The sequence below is a fragment of the Copadichromis virginalis genome, linkage group LG22, assembly GCF_057382275.1.
Source record: "Copadichromis virginalis isolate Kocher_CV1m ecotype Utaka linkage group LG22, C_Virginalis_male_GT1.1, whole genome shotgun sequence".
NCBI lineage: Eukaryota > Metazoa > Chordata > Actinopteri > Cichliformes > Cichlidae > Copadichromis > Copadichromis virginalis.
Genome location: NC_140638.1, coordinates 27084066 through 27102720, shown reverse-complemented (window position 1 = coordinate 27102720; position 18655 = coordinate 27084066). Strand labels below are relative to the sequence as shown.

The 18655-nt window shown below is 41.1% G+C and overlaps 1 protein-coding gene across 6 annotated transcripts in view; it reads right to left on the bottom strand.

The window, feature by feature from the left end:
* Positions 1-18655, bottom strand: part of LOC146683561 (receptor-type tyrosine-protein phosphatase U-like) — a 250928-nt gene that overhangs the window by 170212 nt on the left and 62061 nt on the right. For all 6 annotated transcript variants that reach the window (XM_085445816.1, XM_085445818.1, XM_085445817.1 and 3 more), the window contains exon 2: positions 3612-3740. In XM_085445816.1, coding sequence (XP_085301942.1) covers positions 3612-3740 — 129 coding nt within the window. The remainder of the gene's footprint in view (positions 1-3611; positions 3741-18655) is intronic.

Sequence of the window (18655 nt, the reverse complement as noted above, 5' to 3'; positions counted from 1 at the left end):
GAAAGAAGCTCTGGTTTTATCGGGTGGTTGCACTTGCAGATGATCAGTTAATCGAGTGGACAAGATTAGAAGCACCTGGCTGCTACTTACCATCACATTTCCTCATGAAGCACTGAGGGCATATTAAGTTTTTCAGAGGACTTAAGCCATAAGATGTCATATAAGGTTTCTAAAATACTGCAGTACTGTACTATATCAGAAATCTTTCTGATATAAGCCTCGTACACATCAAATAGCTAAATCTCCAGCTGCCAGATATTTGGCAGCTGAAGATTTAGCTATTTGATGTGAGCTTTGCAACCTGTTTTATACCAAACTGACAGCTTGAAAAGTCTGTAAATACAAAATATTTGGCAATATTTGCCACATAACATAACTTTGAAGTAATAAACATTGTAGACAAATACACATTAAAATATATATATTGTTTATTCAATTCTAGAACTACATTTACTTAAATCTTGTGGTTGTTTTTGGCAAAACATTTGAAAATATCTGTCATAAAACTAGCAGCAACATCAGTGTAGCTCCCTTTTCTTCACACCCTCCCCAGTTGAGAAACCATTGAGTTATCCTGTCAGGATTGCTCCGAAATGGATTAAGATTTGAGTTTTGGACCTGAAGTTCCCCTCCAGAAGACAGAATGCCTCAAACTAATTCGTGGGAAATTTGTTTTCATTAAATATGTCATTATTTTAGTGTGAACATCCACAGAGTATAATGAACCATCTGGAAAATAACACAGCACATAAAAGCAGTGGCAAGCCAGCTTTATAGCTGAATGGTGGGTTATTCTGCATTGTGTGTTTTTGCACAACAACAGTACTGTTTATAACTTGGTATCTGGGCTAGATGGTAAATGCCTCCCAATGTGAGCCTTGTGGGGCTCGCATTGGGTTTTGCAAAATAAATAACTCAAGTATCAAGAACGAGACTGCAAAGCTAAGTAGGTTGATTGATGCTTTTCCATGAGATTGGAGTTTTAAATGTGGGTGCTGTACTTATAGCCATTTCCTTCATAGCATTTCCTTTTTCGTTAGTATATACTATATTCTTCCAACCGTGATTCACTTTACTTTGATGGTTTCACATTTTTTGTGGTTGTGTACAGCACAGACAAACATTTTTCTCAAGGCTTATGGCACAGAGGTGTGCCAAAAATAAGACTAATGAGAGGCCAGAGGAGTGCACGTCCATGCTGAAGCCAGAAATCTTTCAGCGACTAAGCTAATGGTGAATAAGAGACTGGCAGTGGAAGCTGGAAGACCTGCAGGGATCACCTGCAGCTTTTCACCTACTTGGTTCAAATACTCATTAATTACCTCAGCAGCCTTTGGGATATATATAACATAGTGTTGCAAGGAACTGCAGATTATCATTCCTACTGATGAGCAATAATTTTATCTCTTAACATCAGTGCACCTCTGGGGTCGGGTTTAAGGGCAGAGTTTGGGTTTGTCATAGATTTTTCACATATTCAGAACATCCAAATGAAAAAGCTTCTAACAGAAAAAAGATAGAATCTAAGAAAGTTATGAGACTTTACTTTTGATAACATACTATGTAGAATGTGTCTAAAACACATTGTTTAACCATTTTACCCAATCGCATTAGATCTATTATGTGACACCACACTGCATTAGAACCCTTATATACCCTTACCTCCAAAGAACCCGAATTTTTTCTGATTTTTTAAGTGGTCTGGAGGAATAGTTCTCAGGCTGGTCCCTGAATCAGCAGTTTAAGTCATCTGTGTCTTACCACCTGCATCTGCTTTGTAGTTTTTCTTCAAAAAAATGTCAGTTACAAGAATTTAGGATTAACTGAAAATGAGTGAAAAAGCAACCAATGTCCTGAGGATTTTTTCATAACTATAACACTGAGCTATTAGTAATTTAACCCTTGTATGGTGTTCGGGTCTGTGAGACCCGTGTTCAGTTTTTTTCAAAAGAAAAATTAAACAATTAATTATTTTTTCACGTGTAAATGTGTTGTGTCTTTCCACTCACTCCACTTGATTATAACTGATTTATTTATAACATTTTATATAAAAGAAAAACGAGAAGCACATTAATTCATAAATGTGATCTAACAAAGGTAAAGGGAAAAAATTAACCATGTTTGCTGTTCATATGTCTTGTAATTGGGATGAAGGAAACATCTGTTGAGTAATTTAACATAAAATTGTTTGATAGTGTTAATTTGGAAAGCCAAAACTCTAGCGGGTCCACCAGACCCATGAACACTGGCTGAGTAACAAAAATACGAACACCACACAAGGGTTAAGTGTAAAAGAAAAAGCCACCTCGCTCAACGAAACCTTGTGATCAGCAGGTCTTCTGCACCAACAAGTTGCCGTAAGGTAGGGTTTAACTGGGAAGCAAAACTGAAGCAAAAAAGAAAAAAATGTTTAAAGCATTATTAAGCTGCATGGCTCGCTGTGGCTGTAAGGCAGTAAGTAAAGCCAGCAATGGACTGTCAGCACTTCCAGGCTTTGGAGACAGCTGCCATTAAAATGACAGAAAGGAACCTCCAGCGGGTTAGGCTTGTTAATTTTAAGAATACTTCTGTTGGTTTATGAAGCCGTTTAGGACCTAAATACACTTCTGAAGTGCATTAAGAAACATCTCCAGTGGTCTGGGACAGATCTGCCTACTGTGTCCTATCTCACTCAGCTGTTATAAACTGGGTTGAAATGTAAACTTGTGTTCTTATCTGTTATATTATTGTTAGTCCGTTAATTATAGTCAGCTACACGTTTCTCTTTCTTGTTTCTTATACACAATTTTCAGCTTTTCAGCCTTTTCTGTCTCTGCTGAACTACTTTGAATTGCTTATTGCTTTAGAGAGGATCTACAGACAAATACACTTCCCTTAAGTAGTAAAAAGCCACGCCAATGATGTCTAAATGAATTCTACCAACCTCAAACCTGGTATACAAAAACATCCTGCTGCTTTCCTCTGCCCATTGCTCACTTACAAATTGGTATGCTGTATATTTGCAGCAGAAATAATACAATTCTTTTTTAGAAGAGCTCAAAGTACTCGGTGTAGAGCAGATGTTCTTTTCCAGCTGCTGCTTTTCACACATGAGAGCTACCCAGTGTGAGCACACTCTATAACTGGTCTGGACTGAGCTGCTCCACTGCGGCAGGTGTGCAATAAAATTGTGATCAGTGACACAGAGACACTAACACAACTACACTCCTGCCTGTCAATGGAGTTTTTGGGGTCAGTCTAAAGCTGGATTTATGCCACTGTACTGCGGTAAATGTTGTATTCACAGTTTTACAATTCTGTTAAAACACACTACATGTGTCAATAAGAAGACTGCAACAGGTTTGGCTTGCTGCAACAATCTGCCTGTACACACCAGCGGTTGTAAGACCTGAATTTTTGCATTGTCCAAAGGTCCACGAAACGTTTCTCTGTCATGTTGGGAGAAGTACTGCATAAAAGGGTGTTTCTTTTGTTTTTAGTTTGTTTGTTGGAACTGTGTGAGGGAAGACGAGTATGTTCATGTTTTTAAATCACCGCCTGAATGTGTGAACAGACTTGTGGAAATTGTGTTGCTGTCAATGACTTTAACTCTGACACCTGCAGAAGCCTACCTCGCAAAAGATCTGGAGTTGGGTGTGGCCAGTTGTAGGTCCTGATCAGCTGCCAGTCAAAGTCATCTTCTTGGCCCTGTCGATATTCGCACAGCCCAGGGTCCGAGTCCTCATCAAAGGTGCAGCCAGCTACAGCAAGGGGCAGAAAAAAAGCAAACTGTTTCACAGGAAGTAAAAAGTATGAAACTCGTAGCTATCAGCAATGTGCCTTTGCAACTTGCTACCAGAAGAAAACTGGTGAAGGAATGCATTACAGTCTCCATTGTTAGTTATATCACCACAGGCCCATTGTAAATGTCTAAATGCATCAGCTCCTGTAGAAGCTCTGCAGCAGTAAACTAAATTGCAGCTAATGCTTGGCACCAGGCGGTCACAGCATGAAATGCCTATCTCATCTTTTCCCTCAAAATCTATCACCATTTGGTGCAATTAGCCCTGTGGTGTGAAAATGACACAGTAGCCACAGGTCACCCAAAGCCACAAATAATGGGCAACAGTGCCACAGCAGCGAAAGGGATTCTTCAGCTGATGGAGGACAACAAGCCCAGCTCTCAGCCTGTGAAGGTGACCTAACCCTAGCTGCCATCTAATGGTCACATTTACCATTGTGCCATTATCACACAAACCACAGGCTTTTAGAGGCACATGTTCTAGTTTAACTGGTCAGAAAACACAGGTGCACATGAGAAAATGTAAAAATGAATACTCTGGACTTGGGAGGACCAATTTGCGATCATACATGCGTGTTAGCCATAAAGAGTCACAACTAACAATTATCTTTTTTATTTCTCTCTAGATTATTCTATCAATTCTTTATTCAGTAAACGGCATCACAATTTCCCAGAGACTCTGTGAGATTGCTTGTGGTACCCAAATAGCAGTCTAAATAGCGAGATAGTTTCAAAATGACAGAAAACTCACAACAGAGAAGCCAGAAAATGTTTGCTGCCAATGTAATGACTTAATTATCAGAATTGTTTCTGTGGGTCGACTCGTGGATGAATCACTTGCAGAAAAGCATTGGTTTCATTTCATTTCATTATGTAGCCATTGGTTGTCTCCAATATGGAAACAATGGTTGAGTAATTGCTCAGATCTTCATCATTAACTGTGGCTCCTTGGGGGTAGAGGAATGATGAAGAAACAAGAATTCTCGAGTGCAGCACAGGTATAAAGATTCACATAAACAAGAAAGCAGAATAAAACAGAGAGCGTTAGGATAAAAAAAAGATTTTAGATGTGCACGCTTCCAGTTTCCTTGTGCTACAAGTAATTGGTACTAGCAATGACCTTTGCTTTTAGCTTCAAAAAAAGAGAAAGCTAATTGGGCTAAATTTGATTTTTCATGACCTACCTTGAGCCGTTTGCTTGTGCCCAGTTGCCCAGGCAATGTCGTTATGTTTTGAAATTTTCAATTCCACGTTATTTATAATGGCATCGTAATCAATAGGGCATATAAATGGAGCAATAACAAAAAACCTAACTTGGAATCATCCACAGCTTTCCTAAGGTAACTTTGTCAACAAGGTCCTTGTTTCTGCAGCCCGAGCAGTCAAATTCAGCACAAATGGAAAAAGCAGGAATGAATCTAACCAGTGCTTCTACAGACTCAAATGAGTCTCCTCAGGTTAAAAACAAAGTGTGATCTGTGCAGCTCCACCTGCCCAGAGAGTAGTAGCATGGGACCTGCTGCCAGAGGGTAGCTTAGAAATAATGGTGTGGGATGCAGGGGAGATACTCATTTATAAGACATACGGTGCAGCACCAGCCTGTCACCAATCCTCTGAAATAGCCATTTCTCAGTCTGGCCCTGGCTTAAAGACAGGCCTAACGCTGTTCTGTCTAACTACAAACACCCTGAGCTCACTGCGGTCCCAGGACCCTCTTCACTAACAGATCGTATTAAGGCTTGGCAGCCATGCTGCTGGTGTTAAAGAGCTACTCTGACTCTGTGCCAGCTTCAGCTTAATAGCATCCCGTTTGGCTTGCTCCCTCAATACTGCTTTTGTCTTGTGCGTAGAAGCTCCATCTGTTTTCTGTAGTAATGTATATGTTTTGAAGTCAGAGGAAGTATTGGATGTTGCATTAAACTAGCAAGGCAGCTAATTTTGGACCGCTGTTTTCTCTGTTCCTGCTGACAAACAAATATCACCACCACACCACCAGTGAACTTCCCCACTGCCCCGGCCTTCTTCCCCTCTGCCTGCAGCCAAGCAAGTGTTTCCGGGTGTGTAAGCATATCAGAGCCTTAATTGCCTCCTGAGTACGGGCTGCTTGTTGTGCTGCGTCGTGCCCGGTTATCTGAGGATGAGAGGGCTGGGCAGTGGAGCGGGGTCTGCAGTTGAGGCCTGCTTTTCATTGAAAGCCCTCCAGCTCCAGGAAGAAACGTCACCATCAGACACGTTTCACTGACTCCCCTCATTAAGGCTCATCCTTCCAAGTCTCCTTTACTTTTTAGCACACGCGTTCCCCTCAATGCCCAAATGAGCTTCTCTGGCAGCAGGAGGGAGAGCCCATGTAATTAGAAAAGCCACATGCGTTCTGTTGAATTCATAGTGATGTGTCTGTGTGTGGACCGCACACGTCAGACACACGCATTAGCTGGGTGCGTTGGCTGTTTTGATGTTTACTTAAAAAATGAATAAAATTATAATGAATCTGTCAATGTCCCACAGGCTGAAGCTGTAACATCAATGGGAATTATTTGTGTTCATCACAGCAATGGTGAATATGGCCAAAGTGAGTGCATCATTGCTGCTTTTTACAAATAATAATTTGAATATGAGAGAAAAAAAACCAGCCTTTAGAATGCTAATTGCTTATCAGAGGTGAGCGCAGCTCTTTTAGGCACAGTCCCAGAGCAACGTAGGACCTTGCAGAGCACCAATAACACCCAGAGATGTGGGCCCTGAGGTAACTTTGTGAAGAATTGCCACATCTGACAAGCTCCTCAAGGGGAGAACAATAAAAAGGAAAAATGAATAAAATATGCAAGAATAAGGCAGTTGCCTTTTTAAAAGGTAGGAGAGGTAAACACGACCTGAGCTTGTTCAAAGATACAAAACAGAGAATATGTTATCTGTCTGGGTTTCCCTTAGAAAAGGTATTCAGGGACACCCAACGTAACTATGGACTGTTATAACCCTATTAAAGCAGACATTTAAATTATCAAGTCATCCATTATCCAAAGCTGGAGGTTCATTTTGAAGTCGCTCCTTTGCTCCAGGCTTAAATAGATTGCAGTGTTTCATCAGATCCCACGTTGGCAAGCCATGAAATGTGTTTTCTTACTAGTTTTGTATGAGACTGATGCTCAGAGAAATCCTCCTAGTGTTGTATGGTGTGATTTTGCCTGAATTCCAATAAAAGTAATCCTTCTTATGTGTTTTTAAATGTGTTAATAAATATCATGTTCAGGCTTCTTTCTGTTTAGGTGGCGGTTTAGAAAAACAGTCGTGCGTTGTAGTTTTTACCAAATGTTGGCAATGGTACACTTTGTCTAGGGACTGTTTTCAGTAGTGGATTAATACTCTGCTGTTTTTGTAGCTTTATGTGACAAAAGAATACACAAGAAATCCATATGGGTTTTTTTTTTTCATCTTACCATGAGGTTTGCTTACAATAGCAGGAGTATAAAGTATCACCTGTTTCAAAATTTGAAAACCTATTTAATGTAATGATTTTCAAACATTGTCATTATTTTACATTGGTTGAATGCAATAACCTACAGTAAGCCATTATGTGTGTGTAAAGCAAACTAATATGCACAGAATGTCAGTAAAATAAAATATGTAATTCACCTGTGGTTTCATATGATTTAGCATTGCTTCAGAAGCAGGACATAGTAATCACAATGCCATCACGTTGAATATTCACAACAAGCAGCCAGGGAAGGTTCACCTTGTGCTGCCCAAAAACGTTCTGACCTGTGGACACCTGTCTAGCACCAGTTTAATTGGCAGCAGATCCTTTGCGTTGCCAGTGGGGCCTCCGCGGATTTGACTTGTTACAGTGTATCCTGTTAACCTGGCCTCCAAACTCCCCTGATCTAAAGGGCTTGTGCTCTTAACCTGGCAACAGAAGTGAGATAAGTTGTACCTGAGGCGTTTTGTTGAGATGATTGTCTTGAGGGAGGAGGCTGCTCAGCAACAATGAATACCATGTCCCAAATGTTAGTAGAAAAACATTGCATTGTAACAAGATGATTAGTATTCAGTTCACTGGGTTTTAATACTAGAAAAAATGTAAAAAAAATAAAATAAAGATTTTATTCATCAAACAGTGAATTTTGGGGTGTGTATTTATTTATGCTAGAACCACCAAACAGGTGGTAAAATAAAATAAAATAAAATCTCTTATTATCTGCTTAGTTTTTTCTTTGTTTTTGTCATTTATTGTAGCTTCATTTCCTGATATGTTTTCCATGATTTTATTCTCATTTTTGACTGTGTTTGCTATCAGAATTTGTAATTATAGTTATTCTTTAAAGTTTATTACCTGAGCTTCAATTTTCTTGTCCTTGTGTGTCTGTTTTGCCTTTCTGTGTTAGATGCTCCCATGTTTAGTTTCCTGATTTATTTTGCTAGTCTCTTGTCTCGTGTGTGATCTGTGTAAATGTGATTCCCTTGGCTAGTCAGTGAAAAGGGGCCAGATGTGATGAATTTTCAATATTCTACTTTTAAATGATTTATTAAAGTGTGTTTCATATTTTTTTTTGTCAATTGTGAAGTCATTTTTTAAAAGTATGTGATGACGTCTTCAATCTGAGTTAAGCTCTATTTTTACACCTTTTTTACTGACACGTTATCGAAAATTCATATTTTACTTTTACATCTGTTCTTCTTTGTTTTCAACCTATATTCAATTAAATACACTACAAGGAAAATATATCTCTCATTTTGAATTTGATGCCTGCAACACGTTCCAAAAAATAAAGCTGGGACAAGGCAGCACAAGACTGAGAAAGTTGAGGAATGTTCAAAAAACACCTGTTTTCAACATTCCACTGGTGAAAATTTTGATTGGAAATAGTTTGCCATGATTGGGTATAAAAGAATCATCCCCAAATGGCCCAGTCGTTCACAAGCAAGGATGGGGCCCGAGCTCATCTGAGATGGACTGACTGAAAAGTGTGCTGTGGTCTCACGAGTCCATATTTCAAATTGTTTTTGGAAATCATGGACTTTGTGTCTTCCAGACAAAAGAGGAAAAGGACCAGATTGTTTGCAGATTGATTGCAGATTGTTATTACAGCAAAGTTTAAAAGCCAGCATCTGTGATGGTATGGGGTGTGTTAGTGCCCATGGCATTGGTAACTTGCACATCTGTGAAGGCACATACATGCTGAACGGTACATACAGGTTTTGGAGCAACATATGCTGCCATCCAAGCGACGTCTTTTTCAGGGACAGCCCCGCTTGTCCCCTCAGCAGTACAATGCAAAGCCATATTCTGCATGTGTTACAACAAAGTGGCTTCATAGTAAAAGATTGTGGGTACTAAAATGGCCTGCCAGTAGTGCAGACCTATCTCCCATTGAAAATGTGTGGCGCAATATAGAATAGAATAGAATAGAATAGAATTCAACTTTATTGTCATTGCACATGCACAGGTACAGGGCAACGAAATGCAGTTTGCATCCATCCAGAAGTGCTTTAGTGATATAGATATATTACAATATATATTAGCAATAATATAGACATGTGAGTATATTACAGAAATGGGTCTATTATGGTATGTTATAATGTACACGGTATGAAGTATGTTGTGAATATTCTATAACTATAAGTATGTACAGGCTGTAGTGAGTACAAGCTATGTACAGGCTATGAACAGGATATAAATATGAAAAACTATACAGAATATGAAATAAATAACTTTACAGAATCTGAGATATACAGCTATACAGAAATGGGAACTATGCAAGTTGTAAACAGTTGTAGGATTAAAGATTATCGAATGTACAGAATGATTATTTACACAGAGCTATACAGTAGTGCAGTTAAGATAAGTGAGGGTGTAGATAGTTTCTACAGAGGCTATATAAAGTGCTAGTGGTTGTGAGTGGTGGTTCAGTCCATGTTATTATTGTGTGTTCGAGGGTACAGTTGTCCATTGTGTGTGTGTGTGTGTGTGTGTGTGTGTGTGTGTGTGTGTGGGTGGTTGTGGGTGTGTGTATGTCCAGTCCATGTGTTAACGTGGGTCAGATGTCAGGAGGCAGAGTTCAGAAGTCTGACAGCTGTGGGGAAGAAGCTGGTGGTCTTAGTCCGGAGGCTCCTGTGGCGCCTCCCAGAGGGCAGGAGGGTGATGGGTGACTGGGGTCTTTGATGATTTTCCCAGCCCTTTTCAGACACCGCTTCCTGTAGATGTCTTTTATGGCAGGAAGTGGTGCTCCGGCGATGCGCTGGGCAGTTTTCACGACCCTCTGCAACGCCTTCCGGTCCGAGGCAGAGCAGTTCCCATACCAGACTGTTATACAGTTGGTCAGGATGCTCTCGATGGTGCAGCGATAGAAGTTCACCAGGATGTCTGAGGACAGGTGGTTCTTCCTCAGAGTCCTCAAGAAGAAGAGGCGCTGGTGAGCCTTCTTGACCAGCTTGGAGCAGTTGGTCGTCCAGGTGAGATCCTCGGAGATGTGGACTCCCAGGAACTTGAAGCTGCTCACACGCTCCACAGCCGTCCCCTTAATGTGGATGGGTGGATGTGGGTCAGCATTCCTCCTGTAGTCCACGATGAGCTCCTTGGTCTTCTCGGTGTTAAGCAGCAGGTTGTTTGTGTCGCACCACTCAGCCAGACAATCCACCTCCTCCCTGTAGCCGGCCTCATCGTTGTCACTGATGAGGCCAATCACCGTGGTGTCATCTGCAAACTTAATGATGGTGTTGGAACCATCAGCAGGTCTGCAGTCGTGGGTGAAGAGGGAGTAGAGGAAAGGGCTCATCACACAGCCTTGTGGTACACCGGTGTTCATCGTGATTGTAGATGAGCAGTGGTTATCCAGCCGGACATGTTGGGGGCGGTTGGTCAGGAAGTCCAGTAACCATTTGCAGATGAGGGAACTGATGCCCAGGTCTGTCAGTTTCCTGATGAGTTGTGAGGGGTGGATTGTATTGAACGCTGAACTGAAGTCTATAAACAGCATTCTGGCGTAGGTGTTGTTGTTGTCCAGGTGTGAGAGGACAGAGTGCAGTGCGATGGAGACTGCATCCTCTGTGCTCCTGTTCTGGCGGTATGCGAATTGGTGGGGGTCCAGGGTGGGGGGGAGACAGGATTTGAAGTGTGCTAGGACCAGCTGCTCTAAGCACTTAGTGATGATGGGGGTGAGTGCTACTGGGCGGTAATCATTGAGGCAAGATGGGTTGGAGTTTTTGGGTATCGGGACGATGGAGGTGGATTTGAAGCAGGCCGGTACCGCAGCGTGGGACAAGGACAGATTGAATATGTCTGTGAGCACTCCTGCAAGCTCCCCAGAACACGCTCTGAGAACACGCCCGGGGATGCCATCAGGGCCTGCAGCCTTGTGGACATTGATCCTGCTCAGCACCGCTCCTACATCGGTGGGGGAGAGAGTCAGAGGTTGGTGGTCTGGCGTCATGTCTGCTTTGGTTGTGGTTGTGGGGTTCCCTCGCTCAAAACGAGCATAAAAGTTGTTGAGCTCATTGAGGAAGGAGACATCAGAGGTGCAAAATATGACAATGGAGGCCCCGGACTGTTGAGCAACTGAAGTTGTAGATCAAGCAAGAATGGGAAAGAATTCCACCTACACAGCTTCAACAATTAGTGTCCTGAGTTTCCAAACACTTATTGAGTGTTGTTAAAAGGAAAGGAGATATAGCACAGTGGTAAATATGCCCCCGTCCCAGCTTTTTTGGAACATGCTACAGGCATCAAATTCAAAATGAGTGAAAGTTTGCAAAACAACAATAAAATTTATCAGTTTGAACATTAGATATCTTGTCTTTGTAGTGTATTTAATTGAATATAGATTGAAACTGATTTTTATTTATGTTTTACATGCCATCCTAAATTTATTGGAATTGAGGTTGTACAATCAAGGTAATAAGCTGCATTAACTGTATGGATGTTGGGACTATGACCAGTAAAGGCAGAGAGCTGGCTTATTTGATGGTGAGGAAGAAACTTGTAACTTGAAGGAAGAATATGTAAATTGTGTTGTGGAGGTGAGGAGTGTCAACATCATAACTTTGAAGGTGGAAATTGAAGGGGGGATGTCCAAAGTTTTCAGTCATACCACAGGTTGGCAGTCAGAAGAAAGAGTGAGTTCTGGAGTAAGCTGAAGTAGGGGAACCTCTGGGTGTCCCCAGGGGGAATGTGATTGGTGATTCGAGCAGACTTTAATTGGCATGTAGGTGAAGGGAACACAGGTGACAAGAAGGCATGGTTTTAAGGAGGTTTTAAGGAGAGAAATACATACGGACAGATGGTAGTGAAATTTGCAAAAACAGTTGATATAATGAACACATACTTTAAGAAGAGAGAAGAACATATAGTGACATATAATAGTGGCGAAACCTTAACTCGTCTTAGATAGGAGACTGCAAAGTGATGTCAGTGCAGAATGAAGATAGCCAGCATCTTGGAGGCAAAGAAGTGACAAAGGGAAAGGCTTATGGTAAACGAAAGAAGGAAATTCACACTTTTTTCTATCCTGAAAATAGACTTCTAGACACTGGGTGCTGTGTTTTTTGGTATTATCATCATGTTGATTAAACAGCTGACAAAGATGGTTGTATGTCTGTCATACTGCATACTTTAAGGTTTTTTGTCACTTTTGCACTGGACACTAATGGAAAAATAGGTCTTGTTTTGATTTGCTAGGTAGAGAGCTGGACAAGATGTGTAGCAAGTTTGGGTGGAAAGGCAGTCACCTCAGATGACAAATCTGTGGAGGTATAGAGACGTGCAGGAGAGCGAGCAGTGAAGTTTCTGACCAGACTGTTTAACACAGTCTTGGAGAGGAATGGAGTAGAAGTGTATTGGCACCAGTTTTAAAGAGAAAGGGCGATGTGCAGAGCTGTAGCAACTGCACGGGGATAAAGCTGATGAGCCATAACATGAAGATATGCGAAAGGGTTGTTGAAGCTAGGCTGAGAAAAGAGATGACGATCAGTGAGCAGCAGTGTGGCTTCATGCCAAGGGAGTACTACAGATTGATTTGAGAGGGTTGGGGAAGTATAGAGAAGGTCAGAAGAAGGTTCACTGTGTCTTTGTGGCTCTAGAGAAGGTACGTGAATGGGTGCCATGACTTTCTCGTGCCGTATGTGAGGCTGGGGCAGGACATGTATTCAGTTCAATTCAATTTTATTTATACGGCGCCAAATCACAACAACATGGCTCAAGATTTGGGAGTTCGCCTTGTAATCGGAAGGTTGCCGGTTCGAGCCCCGGCTTGGACAGTCTCGGTCGTTGTGTCCTTGGGCAAGACACTTCACCCATTGCCTACTGGTGGTAGTCAGAGGGCCCGGTGATGCCAGTGTCGGCAGCCTCGCCTCTGTCAGTGCGCCCCAGGGTGGCTGTGGCTACAACGTAGCTTGCCATCACCAGTGTGTGAATGGGTGGATGACTGGATGTGTAAAGCGCTTTGGGGTCCTTAGGGACTAGTAAAGCGCTATACAAATACAGGCCATTTACCATTTACCATACAGAGAAAAACACAATAATCATATGACTCCCTATGAGCAAGAACTTTGGCGACAGTGGGAAGGAAAAACTCCCTTTTAACAGGAAGAAACCTCCGGCAGAACCAGGCTCAGGGAGGGGCGGGGCCATCTGCCGTGACCGGTTGGGGTGAGAGAAGGAAGACAGGACAAAAGAAATGCTGTGGAAGAGAGCCAGAGATTAATAACAAGTATGATTCAATGCAGAGAGGTCTATTAACACATAGTGAGTGAGAAAGGTGACTGAAGAAGAAACACTCAATGCATCATGGGAATCCCCCAGCAGCAAGACACAGGTTGGAATGAGGACAGTGAGACAGTGGGGAGTTGTATGGTAGGAGTGACAGATATTTTTTCCTTTACATGAAATAACATGAAATAATCTAAATGATTTGAAAACTGATGCACCCATAAAACTTGATCTAAAATTTTGGTTTGTCAAATCTAGCTCTTAATTAGAAAACATTGGGGTAAAATTATCAGCATGACTGATAACTGAATGACTTTGTCATTCTGGCCATTGTTGCAGATAAGGGGGTCAAAATCACACCCTCTTTTCCTGTTTTATTTGCATCTTTTCTTTCAGTACTTGAAGGTTCTGCCAGCATCTCTATGGAGGTGAATGAGAAACTTTTTAATCAGAGCAATAAGGTAGCAAATAGGACACTCTTTTGGGGCAATGGCTACCCTAAAAGACGAATAATGTGTTTTGGATTTACTATGCTTTTAGCATCCACAGAAAGTGTTAACTGAATTAGCAGGCATGTGTAGGGTTAATGTCAGGAAGTAACAGGAGGCGCATAACTCTGAGTTGAGCTCTGAGTTGCAGTGAGACAGCTAGGAGAGGCAGTGTAGCGAGATTAATGGAGGAAGGTGCAAACCAGAGTGGCTGTGAAGGACCCCGGGTATGACTGTCCAACTTAGCACACTTCTACAGTGAACACACGACCCTGACTAATAGCCCACACAGCAGGCCCATCATAAATACGTTGTGATGGAGCGGGAGGAAAACACAAGCCTCTTACACAGTATTTATCCTGGAGAGGGAGAAATAAATTAGAGGGGCGAGACAGAAAACGTGAGCTGGGTGAAGAGCCCTCAAACTGAAAGAGGAGAGGGAAAGAGCAAAGCCAAAGAGGGGTGAGGATAATGAGAACAAATCAGATGTGGTGCACAGCATGTAGAACAAGAGGATTCATGGAAAACAAGACGTTTCTTCATCTCAGATGCCGTACGGTATAAAACGCCAAGAGGTAATCAAAGAAATCTGAAATGTGGAAGGTTTTCGATTGATCACACTGTTCCAAGCTGTGCAGTTCTCAGACTTAAATCATCTATATACAGATTTAACAAGGACATTCATTTGCAATTACTCTTACATGGATAACAGTGATTACACAGCACAGGGCAGAGTGGCGACTTTTTCTCACCAACATAAATCCCAGCTAGTATGGATGGCTGCCAAACTGTGAGATTGCCCTTCACTGCTCGTTTGAAGAACATGAACTTTAAATAGAACTGAAACCCCCATTAAAACAACACTGTTGCCTCCGTCTTTCCAGATTAACTGAATTGCTGCTCTTTTTTCAGTTTCAAGGAACTGAAACTGAAAAAAAGGATCCGCTATTGTTGTCATCTGGACTAGTTCAGCCTGACCAAAACAATCATTCTGATCATTCAAAACTATCAGATCAAGCTATGCCACTGCTCTGCCACTTCCATTTAAGCATTTGTAGGCAATGTATCAGACCTGACAAGTTTAGTGGGGGGACAGGGGCAATACAGCTCATCAATACTCATCCAGCAGGAGACTCTTACAAGCACTGCAACTGCATTCTCACAGGCCTCAACGAGGAAGATTGGAGGCAGTGCAAGAGAGGGCCAAAGAAAACGAAAGCACACAGTATGACAGACACACAATCATCTTTGTCAGCTGTTTGATCGACATAGGTTTCTGACAACAATGCCAAAGAACATGGCACCCAATATGTGTAAATCTGTTATACCTTTTCATAGAACTTTGTTTCTGTGTCGTCTTATTAAATGTTAAATATCATGAATTGTTCACTTGGAGCTGCTTTTTTTTCTCAGCTTTTCTGTAACGTGATGTCTTTTTACACACTAGCAATGCCAGATTTTTATTAATGCTACCTGCATGCTGTAACGTCCATTCTTGTGCATGAGCCAAAGAAAACTAAACATTTGATAATAAAGCTGGTAATTAGAAACACTGCATGATACCTTTAACTAGAATATTTCACATATACACATGGTATTCTCCAATAAACTGGTGTTACTGTAGTAAAGGGGAAATGAAGTGTGTGAGAGACACAATCCAGAAAGAAAGCATTGTTTTAGAATCGAACTGTGTTGGCTGTTTTACACAGTCAGCCCATGACATTCAATATTACCTGGGAAAAGAACAACCTTTGTGCCAGTTTTAAAACACTAAAAAGCTAGGGGGAATAAAACACATTAACAATAAAGATATTTTTTGTGCTATTTCTTCTTTTTTCCTCTTTGTTTTGTTGCCTTTGAGTGTTTTTGTACCTCTGTGTCAGCCCTTTCCATCCTACTTTTTGTAAATATGATTTATCAGACAATGCTTGGAAGGGATATAATTACATTTGGCACAATTGTCCTCTTGCGCTCAAGGATGGTCAAAGATTAAGGTCACTGCGACCTGTTTTTGGCCAGAATTTGAGAGTGAATAATTTAATTATGACAAATGGCTCAGAGAACAAAATGGTTTCATTTTATGTCCAGAACGGTAATGATCAAATCTGTATTTGTAAATTCAACAGTTTCTGGGATTTTTGTACACTCAGTACACTTTACCAGGAAGATTTACCAGCTTAAATAAATAAAAATCTAGCAAGGGCAGCATATAAATTCACTTTAACCAAGGTTTTTTATACTTAAATGACGACAATAGTTTCAGTGCATAACAGCCTGAGCACACACCCACCCACATGCACATTCAACCTTTTTGAAAACAGAATTAAATTAACAAGTGATCCCACTTAAAAAAAATTCTTATGTCTCAATCCAGGGGTCGTGAATACGCAGCTCTTTGGCGTATCTCTTGTGACTTCCTTTGAGTTCGACAAATAAATTATAAGAATATCAATACGGACGGGATTTTTTAGAAATGATTTTTTCCTGCAGTTGTAAAAATGTGTAACCTAAATGGTCAACTAAATTGTGTATTATAGCCGTAAACATGGGCTAAATAGCTGTCCAGCTATGGGTTTCAAATCCAAGAAAAAAAAAGCAACAACCAGCAACTAAGGGATCCAACTTGTCTGAAAAAAAAACAAGCTTCACAGTGGACATGAGGAGTTATCTAAACACACCGAACACACAGAACAAACGTCTCCGGAGAAAAGGAAAAATAGCTCTGCAGATGCTGAAAGATGTGTTAGCGTTTGAGCATAAGTTGACAGTGTTCACCAAAGATGTACAGAGAGGCAAGCTCTTGCACTTCCCCTCCCTGAGAGAGTTCAAAGAGGACACAGTCACAGTTTTAGTTGTTTTCAAAGTGCCACCATTGGAATTTAAACTGCATGTGTTTCCCTGACATACCTCTGGATGATGACCCATCCTTGTTAGAGATGTCACTGTATGCCTGTATTTAAAGGAGACCTTGAAATTGAACTGCCTGACAAATACTTCTGAGTGTCGAAGTTCAAAAGTCTGACAGCGGAGCTTGAAGAGATTGCATCTCAGAAAGCCACAAGTAGAGCAATATTAAAAAACGATAAACCTGACGATCTTGTGTTTGAAACATGGAATATTAATTACGACAGTTATATGATCACGTAGAAGTATGCATTTGGTGTCTTGTATATCTTCAGGTCAACTTGTCCCAGCATGTTTTCTCAAGCATAAACTATATGAAATCCACCAATCGGTCCCACCTTATTCTCCTGTGTCTAGATGAAAAGTTGCACGTTACAGTCCTGGTATTAAGATAATCTTTAATTCCATGACAATGAGTCATTTACAGCTTTGCGAGTTCATTGCTGTGTGATGTGTTGAATGTTGAACGCATTCAGGGCCCCAAGTGTTAAGATTCAGATGAGTTAGCATTTTGTTTTTAAGATTTTATTTTATGTTTCTAAATTGTTGATTGAAAAATTTACACTTTACTTTTTTGGCAATTTGTAGCTGCAACAAAATGCAGCTACAACATTTAGTTAATACTGTATGACCACTGGCATAAAGTCCTTCTGCATACATATTATAATTTTTGTGGTTAGACCCGTCAGTCTCCATATAATTGGACAAGTCCAAAATTCTAAAAACACCATACATTTTTCAAAGACATCTGTTCCTCCTACTGAAAAGAAAAATAATGGATCAGTCTTGCAAGCCCACTGATGTAGCACATTTGTCCTCAGGAAACTAATACGGAGGACAAATGAGAAAGAACTGAGTTTGATTAGAGAATATGGAGTGAAAAAAATGTAACCACATAGCTACTTTTCCACATTTCCTGACTGTGATACCTACGTATAATAAATATGGAACAGAGATTATATGGCTAAACATTAACTTATTATGATGGATGCAGCTTTCAGGCCACAAAAGTCAAGCCAATGCATTAGTGTATTAAAGCACCTACAGCCAGCAGTGCCTATTCTGGTTGCAACAAGTGAGATTTTCTATAACAAAACAAACCCTCTGGCTCCACTGATTTATGATCTCAGCAAACACTTTCCTGATGTGTTTAATGTCTCAATCACTTGTTGTAAGTGTTACTGAATGCAACATTTTATTCATTTTGCAATCAAGGTCCCTGTTAAAGTCAAAAAGGATAATAAAGCACTCATTACTTGGTATCTATGTTCGTTTCTCAGACAGATTGAGCTTAAGCTCATCACTCCTTTTTCAAAACCTTAAGAAAGCAGTGACATCGTGGGTGATGATCTGGACCATGGCATCACTGACCTCCTGGACAGTCTGAGCTGCAACCTGGCAGCATCACAGAGACCAAAACAGCATGGGGGCTCCTATAAATGTCTGTGTGTCCCTCCATGAATACCACCACTGACCTACAGCCAAACCGGTCAACATTCTCAACAACTTCTCCAGACACTTTCACGTCTGTTGCATGTGTTCAGGGTGAACATACTCACATATGTGAAAAGCACAGGGCACCAGTGGTGGACCAGCTAATTCTGTAGCAAATATGTTGCCCTGGTGCCTGGCACTGAGCACAGGGCCCATTAGAGGCCCATTAGAGTCACACTAGTGCCTGCTGGAGGTACATTTGTAGGGCTCTGGCAGTGCTCAGCATGTTCCTCCTTGCACAAAGGAGCAGATACCGGTCCTGCTTCTGGCAATGGCAAATATTAATGAGCC